The sequence below is a fragment of the Coffea eugenioides genome, unplaced genomic scaffold (assembly GCF_003713205.1).
Source record: "Coffea eugenioides isolate CCC68of unplaced genomic scaffold, Ceug_1.0 ScVebR1_164;HRSCAF=670, whole genome shotgun sequence".
NCBI classification, from domain to species: Eukaryota; Viridiplantae; Streptophyta; class Magnoliopsida; order Gentianales; family Rubiaceae; genus Coffea; species Coffea eugenioides.
The window spans coordinates 975-23,836 of NW_020862066.1; the positions used below are offsets into that span (position 1 = coordinate 975).

At 35.4% G+C, this 22,862-nt stretch overlaps 2 protein-coding genes across 2 annotated transcripts; both read left to right on the forward strand.

Moving 5' to 3' along the window:
- The first annotated feature begins 206 nt into the window (after positions 1–206).
- LOC113755687 (zinc finger MYM-type protein 1-like) lies at positions 207–2,637 on the forward strand. The gene is made up of 2 exons (XM_027299622.1): positions 207–520; positions 810–2,637. The coding sequence occupies exons 1-2, from the start codon at positions 207–209 to the stop codon at positions 2,635–2,637; spliced, it is 2,142 nt and encodes a 713-aa protein (XP_027155423.1).
- A 10,992-nt stretch (positions 2,638–13,629) lies between these two features.
- On the forward strand, positions 13,630–15,384 carry LOC113755689 (acetylajmalan esterase-like). Its single transcript, XM_027299623.1, has 5 exons — positions 13,630–13,852; positions 14,087–14,299; positions 14,398–14,546; positions 14,766–15,039; positions 15,161–15,384. The coding sequence occupies exons 1-5, from the start codon at positions 13,630–13,632 to the stop codon at positions 15,382–15,384; spliced, it is 1,083 nt and encodes a 360-aa protein (XP_027155424.1).
- Positions 15,385–22,862: the final 7,478 nt, after the last annotated feature.

Below are 22,862 nucleotides of genomic sequence, written 5' to 3' on the forward strand. Positions count from 1 at the left end.
AAATGAGAACTTGTTCTGCTCTAATGGAGATCTTTTATCATTTGTTTGCATTTTATTATTGAATAATACTTTGTGCATGTCACTTATGTCTACTTAGGTTGCAAATGTTCTTGCTGCTTTTATTCCATCTCTATAGGCCATAATCAGCATTTCTCAATCAATTTTATTTCGATTACAGGTTGTTGTTTGTTGCAAATGTAGTGGTAATGGCCAACAGGACAATTGATTCTTTTTTCAAGAAAAGACGTCTAGAACCAAGTGGAAGTGGTGAAATTCCTTGTCCTCTTCGTGATTCTTCTCCTAAGCATCAAACAAAGAAATTTTGTAGAGCTGAATCATTAGAGTTTGATATTTCATCCATAGAACGTGATCTTGGAAAGAGAAAATCCATTTGGGAATATCTAGAGCATCAAAGGGATGAGGTACGGAGAGCATATATTAAGTTTGGGCCATACCAACCTGAGCTTCCGATTGAATCAATGGTTGTTGACAAGAAGGGCCGACATTTCCTTTTCTCTTGGTATAAATTGTTTCCAGATTGGTTGGAATTTTCTCCAACAAAGAATGCTGCCTTTTGTCTTCCTTGCTCACTTTTTTCCAAGCCAACGGACCGTTTTGGATCAATGGCCTTCACAACTAGTGGATTTAGATCATGGAAGAAGGTAAATGATGGAAAAAATTGTGCTTTTTTAAATCACATTGGAAAAGATCCTAAGTCATCACACAAAGTGGCAATGCAATGCTATCATGATTTGGGAAACTCATTGCAACATCTTGACAAAATTATTGAGAAGCAAAATTCTGAGCAGGTTGCAACTTCAAGTTTCCATAGATGCTGCAAAATGGTGTGCATTTCAAGCGGTGGCTTTTAGGGGTCATGATGAAAGTTTAGATTCTAACAATCGAGGAAATTTTATTGAGTTGATCAAGCATGTGTCTTCTTATAATGAAAAAGTGGCTGCTGTGGTTCTTGATAATGCTCCTCAAAATGCATCTTATACTTCTCCTACGATCCAAAAGGAGATATTGTCCATTTGGTCGATCAAGATACAAAAGCATATTCGAGAGGAGATTAGTGATTCAAAATTTTCTATACTTGTTGATGAGGCTCAAGATAGATCAAAAAGAGAGCAAATGGCTATTGTTCTTAGATTTGTGGACAAGCAAGGCTATATTCGAGAGAGATTTTTTGACATTGTTCATGTGCACGAAACCAATTCCTTGACTTTGAAGAAGGAGATATGTGATGTCCTTTCTCGCCATAATCTTAGTGTGCAAAACATTCGTGGCCAAGGATATGATGGAGCTAGTAACATGCGTGGAGAATGGAATGGACTGCAAGCATTATTTATTCAGGAGTGCCCCTATGCATATTATATTCACTGTTTTGCTCATCGACTGCAATTAACATTGGTAGCAACATCTCAAGAGGTAATTCCTGTGGAACAATTCTTTACAAACTTATCTCTTCTTATAAATTTAGTTTCATCTTCTTGCAAACGGGTGGACCAACTTAGAGTTGCTAGAGCTGCTAGAATTGCTGAATTGATTGCTATTGATGAACTTGAGACTGGTAGGGGTCAGAATCAGATGGGTACCTTAAAACGGCCAGGGACTACAAGATGGGGGTCTCATTTTAGTTCTATCTGTAGCTTATTCACAGAATATGAAGACATTTGCTCTGTCCTAATTGATGTTATCAATTATGGAAATACATCAACTCAAAGAAGTGAAGCTAACAGAGTTTATGATTTCATGACATCCTTTGATTTTGTTCTTGTTATGCATATGATGAGGGACATTTTAGGATTTGCACAAGTACTTTCTCAAGCTTTACAATGCAAATCTCAAGATATTTTGAATGCCCTTAAATTGGTTTCAGTAACAAAGGATCGACTTCAAAGTTACAGAGATAATGGATGGAATGAATTGTTCACCAATGTAAAGACATTTTGTGATGCACGAAATATAGAGATGCCTGATATGAATGTCATTTATAAAGCAGGTCGAGGAAGAATTCGAAAACAAAATGATCCAATTACCATGGAGCATCACTACAGGATTGATGTGTTTTTGGCAACGGTTGATTCTCAAATACTTGAAATGAAGAATAGGTTTAAGGAAGATGTAATAGAGTTGCTTATTCTTAGTTCAGCATTGCACCCCAAAGATAATTTTCAGGCTTTCAATATTGAACAAATTTGTCAACTTGCAAACAAGTTTTATTCAGCTGACTTCACAGATCAAGAGAAGTTACACTTCAGAACTCAATTAGAGCTTTTCCAGATTGAGTTTTCCTGTAATTCTCAGCTTCAAAATTTGTCATCACTTCAGGAGTTGTGCCAAGTGTTAGCGAAGACAAGAAAGTCAATGTGCTATACTCTTATTGATAGATTGATTCGTCTTATTTTGACTCTTCCTGTTTCAACAGCTACAACAGAGCGTGCATTTTCTGCTATGAAAATCATCAAGACTTGTTTGCGTTCTAGGATGGAGGAAGACTTTCTTGCCAACTCTATGATAATGTATATTGAGAAAGAAATTGCTAGAACTTTTGATGTAAATTCAATCATTGATGACTTTGATAAAATTAAAAGTCGTCGTGCACAATTTCATATGTCTCACACAGTCAAATAGATTTGTAAATATGATGATATTTTTGTATATGTGAAGCGTATAAGTAATTTTCATTCTATATAAGGTTGTTTCTAATCTTGTGGTATATATGTTCACATTTTTTTTTTTTTAAATATATTTTACTTTCATTGTTATAGACTCGCCCCCCCCCCCCAAAGTTAATTCCTAGCTCCGCCACTGTATAGCATTGAAGAATTGACAACCAGATTACAAGGGTTAATTGTGGGTGTTTTTCGTCGTCAGAGTTTAAGCATAAAAGTTGTTGTGAAGAAATTAGTTGATTGAATTAGACCACAAGATTGGTCATGTAGTGTCTAGATTGTGAGGATTGGACCATAAAATTGGTTCGAAAATTGTCAGATTAATTGCGGATGTTACAACAGAGATCGTGGAAGAATCCTGTCTTGAATTGTGATTATGAAAATCACAAAGCGAATTGTCAATATGTTGACATCAAATTGGACGACAAAAGAAGCATGGATTATTTTTATCAGTGAAAAAAGTTTATTCAGAAGCATGGATTATTTTTATCAGTGAAAAATAAGTTGAGCAACAAGATAAATTTGTCCAAGTGCATGGAATATTGCAGCAGCAAAAATCAAGGGAGATTATTGATTGTAATTGAACTTGATCCTAGGGAGAGCTTGATTTAAGGGAGATAATATTGACATATTAAATCAAGGTTCAAAATTAGAAATTTCCATATTATTATATAGTAGTGTTTTAGTTAATTTAGGGTTTTAGTAATTTTATTGGAGTCAAGTTATGATAGTTTTATTGTTTAGGAATTAGTGTTTTATTAGAAAATTTCTTGTGGTGTAAGACTTGTTTATCAAGTCATCTAGTCTGTAAATAGGGAATCATATTATTGTGTAATGATAATTGAGAAGAGTGAAGGATAGAGAGCCATGTACTTATGATGTGATTAATAGATTATTGTTGGTCTTATTTCTCTTCTCCCACACATATCTTTTATGTGTGTAAATTGTTTCTCTCTCTCTCTCTCTCTCTCTCTCTCTCTCTCTCTCTATATATATATATATATATATATATTAATTTTATGAAATATATCTCCTATATATTTTTGATGAATTTTTCGGGTTCTCCAAACCGTATATTAGGGGTCCAAAGCACCGTTTTAGGCATAAACCTCTAAAATCAAAATAGCTACTACAGCATTCGTTGTGAATTTGGTGATAAGAAATTTGATAAGGTTTGATTGGTTATTTGGAAATTCATTTAAACTAGTAGATAGTAGATCAGATTTTATGAATTAGGTTAAAATTGAGTTACTTTGGTTTTAACAACTTCCGCATATTTCAAGTTGTTTGCAACTGGACGGCATGTCGTATCCATGAGAATTTTTCTTCCTTTTTATTTTGTTTCTTCGTGGTATCAGAGCAATTAAAAATAGTGTGGCTTTTTTTTTTTCCAATCAGTATGTCCACCAACCAAAGTCTTGGTTTCTAATCCTGTGGTTCTCTCACTTTTTGGATTCCTTCTCCAAACATTGTTCATCAAATCTACATAAAATTGAATTCCTCCGACGACTTGCTGATAAGTGACTAATTTACGTAATAATTGTATGATATTTTATATTATTTTTAGTCACTTTAGTTATATTATTGGTAGAATATGAATCATTTTGGCTATAATTGGTGAAAAATGCTTTTAAGTGATTAAATGAGGTTTTTATCATTTTTTACTTGGATTTTGTGTATTTTGACAGTTTTGACACATTTTCGTATTTCGGCTATAACTTGAGCTACAATGATCGGATTAAGATGATTCTTGAACCAATTTGAAGATAAGAGATATATCTACAACTTTGGTGAAGACATCTAAATCCAGTTTGAAGGTTTTCCAGGTCAAAATGCCGAATTACAATAGCAAATTTCTACTGGTCGAAACTGGAACAGGGCAATGAGCAGGTAAGGGTATTTTGGTCATTTCTCAGCCTACACAGATCCAAATGAGGTGATTCTTGATGCATTGGAAAGCTAACTAAAAGGGCTACAAGTTTCATGTTTTGGTCAAGAGCTAAATCAGCTTTTATCATCAAGAAAAGTTCAGTGGAAGTTGATGCAAAATCGGAGCAGAGCTGGAAATTGAACCAGAAGTGACCAAATGGTCACTGTAGCAATCCGGCCGGAATTTGGCCGGATTTGTGGCCGGATTCCTGGCCGGATTGTGGTCAGAAAAGGCTGCTCTGTACGCGTAAAACTCAATTTCACCCCCACCAACTCACATTGGATGCTAGACATGTGAGAGACATTACCAGCTGTAAGGAGAAAGTGTAAAGCTTCATTTCTTGACCATCTTTCATCATAAAATAGCCAAATTCATTGTAAGAGAGAGGGAGAGACATACGGGAGAAGCTTGGAGTGCAGAGATGTAGCTCTTGCATTTTCTGAGTAGTAGCAGTAGGTTAGTATAGAGTAGAGTGTTATCCATTGTTGTTTATTAGCTAGATGAAGAAGAAGATGGAGGATGAAGAAGGCAAGGAGATGAACTCATGTGACAAGGGTTACATTCCTTCCAAACTCTTTATCTTTTGTACTTGATTCCAAGTTTTGTTAATATACAAGTTTTGGATTTTGTGTTCAATATGTGTCTCTAAAGTTTATGCCTTGGGTTTGGTTGAACTTTCTATAATTGTTAGTGTTTATTATTTGGTTATTTGACTGCTATGATTTGAGCAAGTTATTTAGCACTTTAGCTCTTGAAATCATGATTAATCTGGTACCATTAATTGTGATTATCTAAGGTGTTGTTTCTGCAATGAAAATTGAGATTTAACACTAGTTCAAGAAGTGCTAAACATAGGGAGTACACTCACGAAAGTAGAGGTGCACTTATGTGGTTTTTAGTGATTCATTTCATGTAATTTCATTGAAGAAATGAACTTGTAGCTAATTTCATAACCATGAAAATAGGTATGGATTAGTTATGAGTATAGTTGATTCACTACGAAAGTAGGTTTCATATGTTTAAGGAAATTACACCATAACTAGCCTAGATGTAGTACTTAATGATCCAAATATAGCACTTGCATGAGTAGTTAGGGATACCACAACCTAAGGAGCTTTCATTTGCTATTTTCTTGCATAATTTCAGTAGGTTAAATTTGTTATAATTCATTGATAGTCTAAATAATAGAGAAGCTTTAGTAATACCGATAATTGTTCACTCTTCCCTGTGGGATCGACCCGATATATACCCTAAACTACTAGTTGATCTGTATACTTGCAGTGAACGGGTGTAATTCGGTATTTTTTAGCTTGTACGTATGTAAAATACCCGTCAAGTTTTTGGCGCCGTTGCCGGGGAAGATTTGGCAATATCGGTGTGAAAAGCAACTTTATTAATTTAGACAATTTCACTTATTTTTGTTGGTTAAGTGTCTTGTTTGTTTTGAGTCTTGTTGAGTCTTTTATGTTTAATGTCTTGTTTTTGTATGTTTAAAGTCATCTATTCTTCTTGACTAAACTTGTTTTTGAGCTACTTTGAGAGCATGTTTAGGGGATCAAGGAGAGTAGAAAACAGGGGAGGACAATGCTTGAGAAATGGAGGTTTGGCAATGGATGGTTACCAAGTGCAAAGCTCCTTCAACAGAGGTAACCAAGAATTTACTGAATGTATGTCTTTTGAAGATGGTTTAAGGTGCTTAAAGGCAAAATTTGATGTAATTAAGTTACAAGTTCAAATGGACACCATGATGCATGAAATTGAGCAAGGGAGGAATGCTAATGCTTTTAATTCTTATCATGTGATTTGTGACTTGTGTGGAGGTTATCATGCTACTAATACATGTATGCAAGCACAAAATGTGGATTATTATGATGAATTAGAGCATTACAATCCTTGTTTTGATCAATATAGTGCTAATTGGAGCAATTCTCCTGCTTATGGTTGGAATAATCAATGTGCATATAGTGATTTTGAAAATTTTTATGATTACCAACTTGAAAGTGTCCAATATGAATCAAAACCATCTTGGGAGTTGGCAATAGAGAAGTTAGCTAATACACCTCTACCTTGGGAGTTAGAAAGTGAACCATTAGCTAATGATTCTAATGCATTTTGGGAGCTAGCTGTAGAAAATTTTTCTAATCAATTTGATTTAGCAATAGAAAAGCTAGCAAATGCAACTTCCGATCGTTTTGATAGGATTGAGGAAAGAATAGATGAATTAGCTTCTCACTTTGGTCGAATACATGAGCAATTGAATGCATTGTGTGAAGTTATTTCCTCTAATAATGTGCAAAATGATCCTAGCATGAATGATGGGAATGTTGTATGTGAAAATGGGTTGCATTTTGATGAAAATGATGAATCTCAATTGTGTTTCAATGAGCAAATGTCCATTTCACATGATAATATCTTTGGAACTAACTTTGAGCCTAAAGAGGTGAGTTTTAATGACTCATTTTTCACCCCTCTTGAGGAGTGCAGTGAAAGTATAGGTTCTAAAGGTATTCCTGCCCAAGATACTCTTATGACATTTCCTTTGGTAAGTTCTCAAGTGGTGTATATTCAAGGTAATATCTATGAAACACTTGGGATAGGTAAGTCACTTTCATTTCTCACATCATTAGATCACGTGGCTTTGGCTATAAAGTCACCATTTAATGATCCACCACGACCAAAAATGGTGGATTATTCGCTAACAAAGCCTCCTTGAAAAATGAGGTTCAATAGTCGAGCCAACGACTATAAACAAAAGCGCTTATTGGGAGGCAACCCAATGTTTTGGCTATTTATGTTATTTTGGGGTGATTTTATGTTTAAAGTATGTGTTTGATTTATTTTGTGATTTTTCATTTATAGGTATTGGAAATGAAAGCAAAAGTGACCAAATGAGGTGAAAAAGGCGAAATTTGATCAAGGAACTCAACCCCTCGATTTGAGTAATTGTTGTTTTTGATTCGTTACAAGGGGTTAAAATGCATGTTTTGATCATTTTACATGTGCATGCATTGAGTATATTAGCAAACAAATGATCTATGATGCATTTTGGAAAATTGGGGTATCAATGGTAATTTTTCAAAGTTGGCTTTCTGCAAAAATTTCGCAGAAGAAAACGCATTTGGGCTGAAAACGCGCCTTAGAATCGCGTTTTCCATAATCGCGTTTTCAATTCTGCGCCTATACTGAAGAAAACGCGCCTTCAAAACGCGACAGGAAGTCGCGTTTTCTACAAAGTCGCGTTTTCCAGCCTGATCAAAAATTGAAAACGCGCCTTCAGAAACGCGACATGAAGTCGCGTTTTTAAGCATAGCCGCGTTTTCGATCCTGCAAGATATGTGAAGAAACGCGACTTCACAAAACGCGGCTTGGTGGCGCGTTTTGATGAGTCACGTTTTCTGAGCACTTTTTGTGCAAGATATGCAGCTTCCTTGATTCTCTTTTTCTTCTTTTCCTCATATATTTTCTTGTACCTTCAGTTGCTTATTGTGTATTTTCTATAGGTACATCACCACCACAAAGGCTTAGGAATTACGGATCGCCGTTATATGTTTATTAAGCCTTTGTTATCACTTTTGTTTCTCATTTTCCATTTTTAGGTTTATATCACTAATGGTTACCAAATGGAACTCATGAAGCAATGAAGACAAGTGAACAACGTACCTTGAAGCTTCATATTCAATCACATCATAGGGGAGTATTACTTTCTTTATCTTGATTTTCCTTTTTACACATTGAGGACAATGTGTATGTTAAGTGTGGGGGGAGAATTGAGATTATATATATTGTATGTGATTGACGTATTAGTTGCAAATATTGGACTTGTGTTAAAATTCAAAATTTTTCCAAAATCTTGTCCAAAATTGCAAACTTGCCTCAACAATTTTTAAATTTTTTCGATTTTATCCAAGGGGTAACAAGTTCCATACCATTAGTAGTTCAAAGTCCTTCTACATTTGAGATATATATATGTGGTTTAAGCACTTCTTTTCTCATTTAACTTGGAAATGACTATTATGTGATTATAATTTTTGCATTTGTAGGAAAGTATATCTTTTAAAGTGGAGAAAATTATGCCTATATATTTTTTTTGCATATTTGATGAAATTTCTTCTCTTTATTGGATTTTATAAGTTAAGTGATAAATATGGTCAATAATTGCAATACTCTTCTCATGATTATGCTTTCGAGGGAATGTTATTATCTTTACTTAAAAAAAAAATGAAAAAAAAATGAAGAAACAAAAGAAAAAGACAAAAATAGAATAAGATTTGTTCTACTCCAATGATTCTTGTACTTAGTAACCGGGTGTCTTCATCTAAAAATGTCGACTTTCGCGTAAAACGGTACTTGAATTAAGAGTATGCAAAGCAACTTGAGTATGTGAAGTGTTGAGTAACCGGTGATCTTCATCTAAAAATGTCGATCCTCGCGTAAAAAGATACCTTCACAACTTAAGTAATATTTAGCGATATTACATAAATAAATCCCTCTTTAAAGTTAAATAAGAAGATGATCATGGGTTTAGAAAGCATATTATTGGCCATATGAGTTACTTGCGTATGAAATTGGTTAAGGATGAGAAATTGACTTGAATTTGTTATAATGGTGGTATAATTGGCTCTCCTTTACTCGATATTATGAGTACTTGAACTTAATTGAATAATTGCATAATGGTTATTTACTTTGTTTTGAGGAAATGAAGTTGAAATGCTACATATGTTTATTTTCAAATTTTGGATCATTGTTGGTTTGTATTTTTATTGCTTGAGGACAAGCAATGGTTTAAGTGTGGGGGAGTTTGATAAGTGACTAATTTACGTAATAATTGTATGATATTTTATATTATTTTTAGTCACTTTAGTTATATTATCGGTAGAATATGAATCATTTTGGCTATAATTGGTGAAAAATGCTTTTAAGTGATTAAATGAGGTTTTTATCATTTTTTACTTGGATTTTGTGTATTTTGACAGTTTTGACACATTTTCGTATTTCGGCTATAACTTGAGCTACAATGATCGGATTAAGATGATTCTTGAACCAATTTGAAGATAAGAGATATATCTACAACTTTGGTGAAGACATCTAAATCCAGTTTGAAGGTTTTCCAGGTCAAAATGCCGAATTACAATAGCAAATTTCTACTGGTCGAAACTGGAACAGGGCAATGAGCAGGTAAGGGTATTTTGGTCATTTCTCAGCCTACACAGATCCAAATGAGGTGATTCTTGATGCATTGGAAAGCTAACTAAAAGGGCTACAAGTTTCATGTTTTGGTCAAGAGCTAAATCAGCTTTTATCATCAAGAAAAGTTCAGTGGAAGTTGATGCAAAATCGGAGCAGAGCTGGAAATTGAACCAGAAGTGACCAAATGGTCACTGTAGCAATCCGGCCGGAATTTGGCCGGATTTGTGGCCGGATTCCTGGCCGGATTGTGGTCAGAAAAGGCTGCTCTGTACGCGTAAAACTCAATTTCACCCCCACCAACTCACATTGGATGCTAGACATGTGAGAGACATTACCAGCTGTAAGGAGAAAGTGTAAAGCTTCATTTCTTGACCATCTTTCATCATAAAATAGCCAAATTCATTGTAAGAGAGAGGGAGAGACATACGGGAGAAGCTTGGAGTGCAGAGATGTAGCTCTTGCATTTTCTGAGTAGTAGCAGTAGGTTAGTATAGAGTAGAGTGTTATCCATTGTTGTTTATTAGCTAGATGAAGAAGAAGATGGAGGATGAAGAAGGCAAGGAGATGAACTCATGTGACAAGGGTTACATTCCTTCCAAACTCTTTATCTTTTGTACTTGATTCCAAGTTTGGTTAATATACAAGTTTTGGATTTTGTGTTCAATATGTGTCTCTAAAGTTTATGCCTTGGGTTTGGTTGAACTTTCTATAATTGTTAGTGTTTATTATTTGGTTATTTGACTGCTATGATTTGAGCAAGTTATTTAGCACTTTAGCTCTTGAAATCATGATTAATCTGGTACCATTAATTGTGATTATCTAAGGTGTTGTTTCTGCAATGAAAATTGAGATTTAACACTAGTTCAAGAAGTGCTAAACATAGGGAGTACACTCACGAAAGTAGAGGTGCACTTATGTGGTTTTTAGTGATTCATTTCATGTAATTTCATTGAAGAAATGAACTTGTAGCTAATTTCATAACCATGAAAATAGGTATGGATTAGTTATGAGTATAATTGATTCACTACGAAAGTAGGATTCAAATGCATAAGGAAATTACACCATAACTAGCCTAGATGTAGTACTTAATGATCCAAATATAGCACTTGCATGAGTAGTTAGGGATACCACAACCTAAGGAGCTTTCATTTGCTATTTTCTTGCATAATTTCAGTAGGTTAAATTTGTTATAATTCATTGATAGTCTAAATAATAGAGAAGCTTTAGTAATACCGATAATTGTTCACTCTTCCCTGTGGGATCGACCCGATATATACCCTAAACTACTAGTTGATCTGTATACTTGCAGTGAACGGGTGTAATTCGGTATTTTTTAGCTTGTACGTATGTAAAATACCCGTCACTTGCTTTGCAAAACAGTACTCCTGTTGCTACGTGGATATAACGTGATTTGTCTCCGAAGAGTCTCTGTCTAAAATTCTTGCCAGTGGTGAACCCAATCCAGCATATCTGACTTAGTGCCTGTTTGATAACATAAAAAAGTGCTGAAACTGAATTCATTCAGACATTCAGATGTTGTGGGTGTTTGATAAATAAAAATTCACCTGCTGAACTTATTAAGTGGTACTGAATTTGTATGTATTTTTTTCAGCACAAGAATCGTAGCTGAATGCTTAATTTGATAAGAATCAAGAGATTTACTTCAACTACTTTATCTTATCTACCAAATATAACCCTGTTTGTTAATTACATTCAAAATCCTTATCTAATTAACAACCTAATATTTCCTATTCAAAATCCTTATCTAATTAAACAAAACAACCTAATATTCTCTATTCAAAATTTTTTTTTAACAATAGTATTTTTTTTTGCAGTAATTTTCATCCACAAACATTTATATTTTGATATATATTTTTTTTGTGCAGATAAATATTATTTATGTGATGCAGCTTATCCACACACACGTGGCTTTATGACACCATATCGAAATATTAGATATTGATTGTCTGATTTTCGAAATGCTTCTCGTCCAAGATCAAAAGAAGAACGCTTTAACCAAGCACATGCAAGATTGAGAAATGTAATTGAACGTGCTTTTGGAGTATTAAAAGCTCGTTTTCCCATTCTCAAAACAATGAAACCATACCCTTTTCCCACACAAAGAAACATTGTCACTGTATGCATTGCTCTTCACAATCATTGTCATTTTTATACCTAACAATTTTAAGTTAATTAAATCATAGGTTCTATTTCCTTTTTGGATTAAAAGATAGAAGGGCAAAATTGTACAATTTAGCTTATTAAGCATTAAGTTATGAATATTTATCAAACAGTATAAATAGATTCAGCATTAAGATTCAGACATTCATATATCTCTTTTCAGTGCTTAAAATTCAGCAAATTAATTATTTCAGAATTCAGAATTCAGAATTTAGAATTCAGATTCAGTGTTATCAAACGGAGCCTTAGTTGCTGGAATATCAGATTGTTCTCAGTTGGTTAGTCTCTTCCATCTCTTAAGGACTACTTTCAGTACAAATTGTCGGTGCTGATACAACACATACGGTACAGCAAAAGCTTGGCAATATTTACGCATCTGAACGGAAAATTGCATAAACTTAACAGAGGCAATGATTCTATTACAGTCTACATGGATCTAGCAAAAACCCAAGAAAGACACATGTTCTGGAATGAGATTCCAACTTATTTGAAAAATAAACCTTTGACCGTAGATAACGGAGTGAACCAAATACTCGCAATTCATGATAATTGGGCTGTGTGCCAAATAAAGTCTCATAAGTTTAGGATTTATCATTGAGACCAGAAATAGGAAGTCTATTTATGGCATAAGTAACAGCTTCAAAACCATGATCCCAATAAATTAAAGCAACAGAAGAATAATGAAGTAAAACTCCTCCAGTTTCAATGGTGTGCTTAAGAAATTAAAGGGTTAGCTCTTTTTCAGATTTTTTGTGTTGGTCTTAATGCTTCAGTTATGAATGGACAAAAATGCCATTTAAATCTAACTGGATTTAATTCTAAAGTCACCGGGAGTTCTTAAAGTATACAGTTTTAATTAGTCAAGGGTCAATCGAAAATAAAATTTAAATGAGGGGTTAAAAGTAAACAATGGCAATAATTTAGAGGATCCACGAATTTTTTACCCGACAATTTAGAATGGTTCTACGTGATTAACAATATATATATTTACAATAGTTTGAATCCAAAAAACATTTGGATTTCTAGTTCCACAGAAATTAGTTTTATTTGTCATATACACCCGATCCCAACAATACTAGGAGAGATTTATGATCTCATCCTGAAAGAAATTGGATTTTGTCGCTCAGCAAACATACTAGGAGATTGGTACTCTAATTCTAAAGTGAATAGAATCCTATTGGTGCCTATTCAGCACTATCAATCATGGGAACTTTATACATCAGCAATTCAAATCGTATTTTTTCCTTGTTAAGTTGTTATACATACTAGTATAACAAGGAAATTGGTATACATACTAGTATAACAATTCTAATCCTAGTATGTTTCCTTGTCAAACATACTAGTATAACAAGGAAATTGTAATACATACTAGTATAACAATTCTAATCCTAGTATTTTTCCCTTGTCAAACATACTAGGAGATTGGTACTCTAATCCTAAAGTGAATGGAATCCTATTGGTGCCTATATATTCAGCACTATCAATCATGGGAACTTTATACATCAACAATTCCAATCGTATTTTTTCCTTGTTATCTTCCAATAAACAATGGCTACGAGGGGTCAACATAGCTCCATTATTTGTCTAAATTTCTTCTTAATTCTTCTTCTTTTACATCCTCATGCTTGCACTGCAAGAAAATTCAGAGGTACCATGGCCGGTTTTATGAATGTTGAAAAAGCAGGTGAACTGGGAAGGCTGTATCACCTTGACAAGATATATCAGCTCGGTGACTCAATTTCTGATACTGGAAACCTTGTTTTAGAGAGTCCCCATGGCAGTGGTTTCTTGTTCACTAGACCCCCTTATGGCGAGACAACGTTTGGAAAACCTACTGGTCGATGTTCTAATGGGCTCCTCATGGTTGACTATTTCGGTATGCACCAAAATTAATCCCAAACTACTTTTTATTATTACTTTTTTTTTTTTTGTAGTTGAGAATTTTCTCGCAATTTGCAAAAAAGTTTTTCAAACAAGGCAGAATTCCAATTAATTCTTTTGAGGAAAAACTAGGCCTAATTTTTCTTGTAGAACGTCCGTATTTTGGTTCTTTTTTTTTTAATACTCCTAATCGTATTAGCAACTAAGATTGTTGAACTTTGTTTAACAGCAACAGCATTTGGTCTTCCATACCTCGAACCTTACAAGAAAGCTCATGCAAACTTCAAACATGGGGTAAACTTTGCTGTTGCTGGAGCTACTGCTCTATCAGAAGAGGCATTGAAAGCTAAAAACATTACAAATCCAGCAACCAATAGTTCCCTTAGCGTGCAATTGGAATGGATGGCTTCCCACTTCAACTCCACTTGTCACACCAAAGAAGGTTAGCAAATTAATTTAACTTTTTAGCACAGATCAAGAATATATTAAGGTAACAATTATTGATTATCCTATTTCTTTTTTTGTTAATCTAAACCCTAGGATGTTGGAAAATGCTCAGAAATGCCCTTTTCTTTGTTGGTGAGATTGGAGGCAATGACTATAACTATGGCTTCGTTCAAAGAAAAACCTTGGACGAGTTAACTGGTTTAGTGCCAGATGTTGTCCAAAGTATTACAGATGCTGTTCGGGTGAGTGCTCTCTCTGTTTTTGATTTAATTTCCTTGTTAATTTAATTTCAAGTATGTTTAATTTCTCAAAACTGCTTTTTTAAAAAAACAAAAATTTCTCAAATTCCTTTTTTTTTTGCAACTGTTCAAAAATGGCATTTTTCATTAGGGGTTTGTTTATATGTACAAACAAAAATTTAACAATCTTATTTTCATCTTGCTAATTTTTGCTATTTTCAGAGAGTCATTGGTTTTGGGGCAAGACGAGTTATTATCCCTGGTAACTTCCCAATTGGTTGTCTACCAATTTATCTCAGTAGCTTCCACACCAATAACTCAGCAGCATATGATGAAAAACACTGTCTCAAGGACTTAAACAACTTCGCTGAAATTCACAATGAAGTTCTAAAAGCATCAATCAACGTGTTGAAGAAAGAATATCCCTATGTCGACATTGTCTATGGTGACTACTACAACGCCTACTTGTGGCTCCTGTCTCATGCCAAGCGTCTACGTAAGTTAATTTGTTACCATACCATCATTTTGCCGAAATTTTTTTTAAGTATATATACGTACTAAATTAATTATCTAGCTTAATCCCACAACTTAAAATTTTTGGTTGAAAATTCTTGCAGGATTTGATAGAAATTCTTTACAAAAGGCTTGTTGTGGAAGTGGATCAGGGCCATACAATTTTGATCCTCGAAAGATGTGTGGGGCGGAAGGAGTTTCTGCATGTCCTAACCCTGATAAATACATAAGCTGGGATGGAATTCATTCAACACAACGATCATATAAGTACATTACAGGATATTTGTTGCGCTCCATCTTGCCTCAAATGAGGATGTTTCATCTTTGAGTTGGAGATCATGTTATAGTTTCTGCTAGCTAGTTGTCGTTTCAATTCGGCCCGCAGGGGTTCCTTTTCTTTCTGATTCTTTATTTGTTTATTCGATGGTATAACACATTCCATCTTTTACTTTCCATTGACGTTTCTATTGTTATCAATAACATTTTTACTTAGATTCAAATTGAAAAGAAGTACTTTGCATTAATCCAGTAGTACTTGGTACTTCAAAGTTTGCTTTTCAGTTTCATTTTGTTGTAGAAAACAGTTCTCTTGGTCTTTTATCGAGGGGGAAATGGGGAATAGTTTGATTTTAGCCTTAATCTATTTCATGTCTAATTTCTGTGCTCTGCCATGGTTGACATATAGAACTTACGGCCTGCATCTGAATTTGCCTTGGTTATTGTTAAAGCTGAACTGGTTTTTGCTTCTAGCTAGCTGCATCTGAAATTCCCAGCAATTCTTAGTATATTTATATGCTATCAAGTCGGGTGGCTTTGCATCTGAGTCCGACTCAATAATCTTTAATCAAGCTGCTCAAGCTTGGTTAATATCAATTTAAGTTGAAAAGAGCAGTTGACTCGAATAATTCACAGATTCCTTGGTGACTTAAATTGAGCAACAGTTCGTTCAACTTGAGAAGGGGTTATTGGTAGAAGGGGAAATCAAGTATGTATCTATGTTCACTGGGTTTAGTGAAATATTATTTGATCACACGGGATCGACAGTGCCACTTTTCCAGTGGCAATTCAGTGTCACTTCTATATTTATGTCAAGTATCCTATTTATTTATTTTGGCATGCATTATTTATTTAAATTTCTTCTACTATCACGTGATAAGTGAAATTGGCACTGGATTTGGCATCGAATAGTGGCATAGAGGATCCCAACTGATTATTTGTATCCAAGAACTTCGGAGAAAATATGTGTTTGTCCTAGTGTCTTGGTTCAAAAGTTTTTGGGATAATTTCAAAAACCTCTCATGAGGTTTTTGGCAATTACATTTAGCTCCCTCAAGTCGGGTGGCTTTGCATCTGAGACCGACTCAATAATCTTTAATCAAGCTGCTCAAGTTTGGTTAATATCAATTTAAGTTGAAAAGAGCAGTTGACTCGAATAATTCACAGATTCCTTGGTGACTTAAATTGAACAAGAGTGTCAACAGTTCGTTCAACTTGAGAAGGGGGTATTGGTAGAAGGGGAAATCATGTATGTATCTATGTCTCCTCACTACGTTTAGTGAAATATTATTTGTATCCAAGAACTTCGGAGAAAATATGTGTTTGTCCTAGTGTCTTGGTTCAAAAGTTTTGGGATAATTTCAGAAACCTCTCTTGAGGTTTTTGGCAATTTCATTTAGCTCCTTCGAGGTTTTAAATATTACATATACCTCACTTGTTATTTAAAATGCCAATACTACCCTTAAATATTTTAATGAAATTCTCTTGTTGGTATGCTTATACTTAGAATGACTTTTAAAATTATTTTTTCATTCTTTTCCTTCTTAAACTTTTTTTAAAATTTTTTGACAATAAAACTATGGAATTACCACTATTACCTCTAGTTTTTATTCTAACTAAATGTCGAACTAGTGATTTTTTTGACGAATTAACTTTATATGCAATCCAATATTTTTGCTAATATTTGTTTTCTATTTTTTGCTATTAAAATTAATAACAAATAAAAAAGAAATGACCCAAAAACACTACTAAATTGTGATAATCCCACTAATCGAAAAATTCATAAAATATAAAATGAATTGTTTCAACATTTTCTTTCTATCTTATAATTCTAAATCCATAATAAAATACCATTAAAAGTATCCTATCATAGTAATAAAATTATTGTTATAATTATTTATTAAATAGTAGATATGGACATGAAAATTTGGCACCTTTTCCTTATAATTATATTAGATAATCTTATAATTGTATGGGAAAATAAATTAAAACTCATTACACAAAGGCATTTTTGGGTATTCATTTAAAAATTTGACAAAGTTAATATTATTTTAAGGCTTTGCTACTAAAACTATCAAATCAAAGGAGGTAGATGAAAATTTTCAAATCTTTGGAGAGCTCAGTGAAATTGTTAGAAACCTCAGGGGAGGTTTCTGAAATTATCCCAAAGTTATATGTACTGAATCTATCCATAGGTAGGAAAAAACTGTGGATGATAAAAAAGTACTTGCAAATTTTCCGCAGTAATTAATTCTAACTCAGCCACTATCATAACTAATTATAACCTGGCCGCATGGCTCTTCTTGTTGCACTACTTTGAGCTTTTAGTAAAAGCACCTTGACTAGAGATACCTTTTCTATCAAAATAGAGAGGAGGTAAGAATCCTCCATTTTTTTTAAAAAAAAAAGGGGGAGGTCATGAAGCCAATACATTATACTTACAATTCTTCATGTTTTAGCACCCAACTCAAGAAAGTATCACTCCAAGAAATTATGGGAAAGTATAACATTTACTCTACTTATTGACCAAAAAAAAATAAAATTACTCTACCTTTTTTTTTTTTCTATTATCTCCATCTATACCTATTTCTAGGATCACGGTGAACTGATGGGATTGAATCACCATCGGATCATACAGGTGCAAGAGACACCCATATGGTGAGCAACTACATTAAAGGTAGTTGGTTATAAAAATTACTTTACTTGAATTAGTGAGTTTTTGAAAGACACGTTTATTTTTTCAGAGTCTACAATAACATATTCCAAAAGCACTCTAAATACAAATAATCTCAAATACACCAAACCAATATACACACACACACACATGACAACTGCTAAAAAAAATCAAATACAGCTAATGAAAAAAATAAAAAATATAACAAATTCTATTATCTTCTTCTTGCACTCACCACCCACCACCACCGTCACCCCTTCTTCTCCTCCATCACCGCCACCGCCCTTGCCCCTCACTCCTCTGGTAGAGGACGTAGGGACAGTGGAAGAGGGAGGGTTGGCGGGGTGGTGGCAATAGTGGATGGTGGAGAAAAATTAATAAAATTTTAAAAATATCTTAATAAAATTTTAAATTTTAAAAATACTCCAATATACTTTCCAAAAAGCACTTAATCCATATGAACCATCTACACTGAAAAGTAGTTTTTAAAATGCATTGCTATAGAATGGTATATAAAAAATGATCCACAAAGCTCCCGGAACCAAATTCACCATTCTTTTCTCTTTTTTAACATTACAAAGTGAACAAAAGCCATAGTTACATATGCAACAAATTCTCTAGCTACAAAGGAAAGAAGCGAAAAATAACAAACTCCATCGACATATTGCTCTCATTGTAGGTGTTATCGATCAGAATCAAATAGAAGAACCAATTTATGTGATATATTAATGTGGTAAGGAGAGTATCTATTTGCATATCATGTGCACGCTATAACGTTTAAAAATCCCAAAAGGGGAGACTGACTTTCTATAGGCGTTTTCTTGCTTATAGTAACATTCTTAATTTTCTTTTTCCAATAATAAATTTTGCACTTTCTCACGTGAGTTCACAAGACATTTTCCATTTATCATGAACGGTAATTTTGCAATAGAATTTAACGAGATCCACGAGTATATTGAGCAATTCATTAGTACATTGAGGATCCTTAATGTTTTTTTAGACATTGTTAATCCTCAAGGATGGTGAAACATCAGAATCGACCAATATTCATGAGAACAAGTGAGATTTTAGTATGTTGAGGATCCTTAATGTTTTTTTAGACATTATTAATCCTCAAGGATGATGAAACATTAGAATCGACTAACGTTCATGAGAGCAAGTGAGAAAAAATCAATGTTAAGGAGTATAGTTTAAAACACACTTTGCATTAAATGGTTTTGTCATTAATATTGGTCCCTATTAGACACCTATTGCCAGTAATCAAACTGTGATGCCATGATTGTGATGGTATTAATTTGTGGTAAATGATTGTGACAAAAAATTTCTTCAAGAATGCAAAATTGTAGGTCGTGATGGAAAATTTTCAATTGTTGTATGGTTATATCATGTTGCAAAGTTTTAAATGGTTCAGAATTGTATTACGACTACGGTAAATAGTAAATAAGATTTGTTATAATTATTTCTCAAAATTCCTGTCCGTGCCAAAGAGCAATTGTTCACCGTTCCTTTCTCTTTTTTAACATTGCAAAGTGAACAAAAGCCATAGTTACATGTGCAACAAATACTCTAGCTACAAAGAATGGTGAACAAAAGCCATAGTTACCATTCTCTTTTTTTAAAATGATCCACAAAGCTCCCGGAACCAAATTCACCATTCTTTTCTCTTTTTTAACATTGCAAAGTGAATAAAAGCCATAGTTACATGTGCAACAAATACTCTAGCTACAAAGGAAAAAGCAGAAAAATCACAAACTCTGTCAACATATTGCTCTTACTGTAGGTGTTGTCGATCAAAATCATATAGAAGAACCAATTTATGTGATATATATTAATTTGGTAAGCAAAGGATCTATGTGCACATTCTGTGCACACTATAACGTTTAAAAATCCAAAAAGGGGAGACTGACTTTCTGTGAAGTTTTCTTGCTTATAGTAACATTCTTAATTTTCTTTTTTTTTTCAATAATAATTTTGCCCTTCTCACGTGAGTTCACAAGACATTTTCCATTGATCATGAACGGTAATTTTGCAATAGAATTTAACGAGATCCACGGGTATATTGAGCTATTTATTAGTACATTGAGGATCCTTTTTTTATTTATTTTATAAAAATTTTGGCAGAGTTTCCCCATAAAAAGGATGAAACTCCCTGTCAACAAACCCAAGTTCAAGAAAAATAACCACAAGATAGTTATATACTGCATCTAATGCTATTGCCTTTTAATCTATCGAATAGATGCCACTCCTATCCTATAAAGATAGATAGCCTCTCTCACTTGCTGGCGTAAAGATGCAGCTACGAAATAAATGTCCTCTGCGTATTACCAACATCAACTCAATCTCTCATTATCCTAGACACCGTGTACGAAACGAAGGAAACCCTAAACGATCCAATCTAATAGCCCCCCTGACCAATTGAGGCAAGTCCGAAAATGTATTAAACACATGTCCTGCGCTAGAGTCAGCACCAAAATTTGCCAGACGATCTTCAGGCGTGTTTGCCTCCTTGTAGCAGTGTGTGATTGATTGGAAATACTGCTTGAACATCATCAACTCATCCAGATCTCTCTGCAGACGCCAAGGACAAGCACTAGTTCCTTGAACAATCTGAACCAGGGTGAGAGAGTCCGCCTCTAAGTTTAACTCCAAGCACCCTCTAGCCACACAAAGTCTAACGCCCCATAGCAACGCTCGAAGTTCCGCCTGCATGCTGGTTATGACTCCGAAGTGCTCCGCGTAGCCGAACACAAAATTTCCTCGACTATCCCGCACAAGCCCACCCCCCCACTCCTTCCTGGGTTCCCTCGAGAGCATCCATCTGAATTCAACTTATATCCTTCTCGTGGAGTTGCCCAGTATACTGGCTTAATAACTATCCGTCTTTGATGACTACCCAGCTCGCGAAGCATCCCTTCCCATGTGGGGGCAGAACACTGTACCCCCGGGAACCGTGACTGAAGGTAATCATGCTGAAGCTGGATAATCCGATTCACTATAACCCCAACCCTTATCTTCCGACCTTCAAACACACCCTCATTCCTAGCCTTCCACAAAACCCAGCATACCACCGAAGGAAGTATATTCTGCACAAACTTTACATAGACATTAGTCCCCCTCCTTAACCAGCAAGACCACACCATGTGACGCACCGTATGTACCCCATTAAACTCACCAGTAGTATTCTCGAAATGATGCCAGACCAATCGTGCCCCCTCGCCTGAGCAAAATACATGATTCAAGTCCTCCTCCTGGGGGTTCTGACAACACCAGCATCTAGACGGGCCACAAACCCCAAATCTCTGTAGGCGATCCATAAGAGGGAGCCTCCCCTGTAGTAATCTCAGCATAAAGAAAGAAACCTTGACTGGAGACCCTGCTGCCATATACGGCCAAAGAGCCAAGAGCTGCTACCGGAATCACGGATCAGTGAATAAGCCAATGCAGTGGAAAAGACACCCGAGTTTGTAAGCGCCCACACCATTCTATCATTGCCCCTACCGGGAGGAGGGTCAAGCTCCAAAACCTGTTTGACCAATTCTCCATCCAAGAATTGACAGAGCATGTCCACATTCCAGGCCCTCCGATCGACAAAATCAGCCACCGAATGATCATGGAAGACCTCCATCTTGTCGTAAAGCGCACCTGACCCCATCCAATTGTCATGCCAAAATTCCAATGCACCCTCACGAATTACCCAGGTAATATTGTCCTCCCCAAAACGCTGTATCGTGACCATCCTCCGCCAAGCCTGGGATCCCTGATGCCCAATATTAGCAAGACAAGGGTGTTGTCCTACGCAATACTTCTGGGACATAAACGCTGCCCATAGTGATTGTTATTGCCGAAATTTCCACCAGAGTTTAATGAAAAATGAGTCGTAGACCTGCTTCAACCCTTGCAGACCCACTCCCCGTTCATCCCTCGGCCGACACAAATCTGCCCAACGCATCCAGTGGAACTTGTCCCTCGAATCAGAATACCCCCATAAGAACTTGGCAAACAATTTCTCCAGTGCCACCAACATCCTCTTTGGAGGAGACGCAGCTGCCAGCAAATGAATTGGCATAGAGGCAAGCACGCTCTGAATCAACACCACCCTGCCCCCTGGCGACAAAATCTGGTTCTTCCAAGATAAAATCCGGGTCGCCACTGCATTGTATGTATCCGCATAGTAAACCTTCTTGCTCCTTCCAGCATACAAAGGGCAACCAAAGTACCTTATCGGAAAAGCCCGTCTATTATACCTTAGTACCTGACTAGAAACCACTACCCTTTGAGAGGGAGCCCGTGGATGAGTAAGGAAACAACTCTTCTGAGGGTTGAGCTGCTGACCTGAAGCCACACTATAATCCTGCAGAACCCATTTGATCAATCATAGAGACCACCTGCCCCCATTTGAAAAGATAATCACGTCATCGGCGAATGCCAAATGCGTAACTATAGGACACCGAGGAGGTACTCTAAATAAGTAAAGCCCCTCTGTGTGGGTAGCGCATTGAGGCTCGAGACAACACCTCAGCTCCAATAACGAATAAGGCCGGAGAAATGGGATCTCCTTGCCGTAAACCCCGTGACGACTTGAAAAAGCCGTGTGGACCACTATTAACCAATACCGAGAACCACACATTCGATATTAAGCACCAGATCATGTCTATCCAGGTTTTACTGAACCCGAAATGCCGCATCACCTGTAGGAGAAAGGACCATGAGACTCTATCATAAGCCTTCATCATATCTAACTTGATGACCATATTGCCACCCCGATTTGATTTCTCGATATTCGATACTATCTCCTGAGCTAACAAGAAATTATCTGTAATCTGCCTCCCTTGGACAAACCCGCTTTGCTCTGGAGA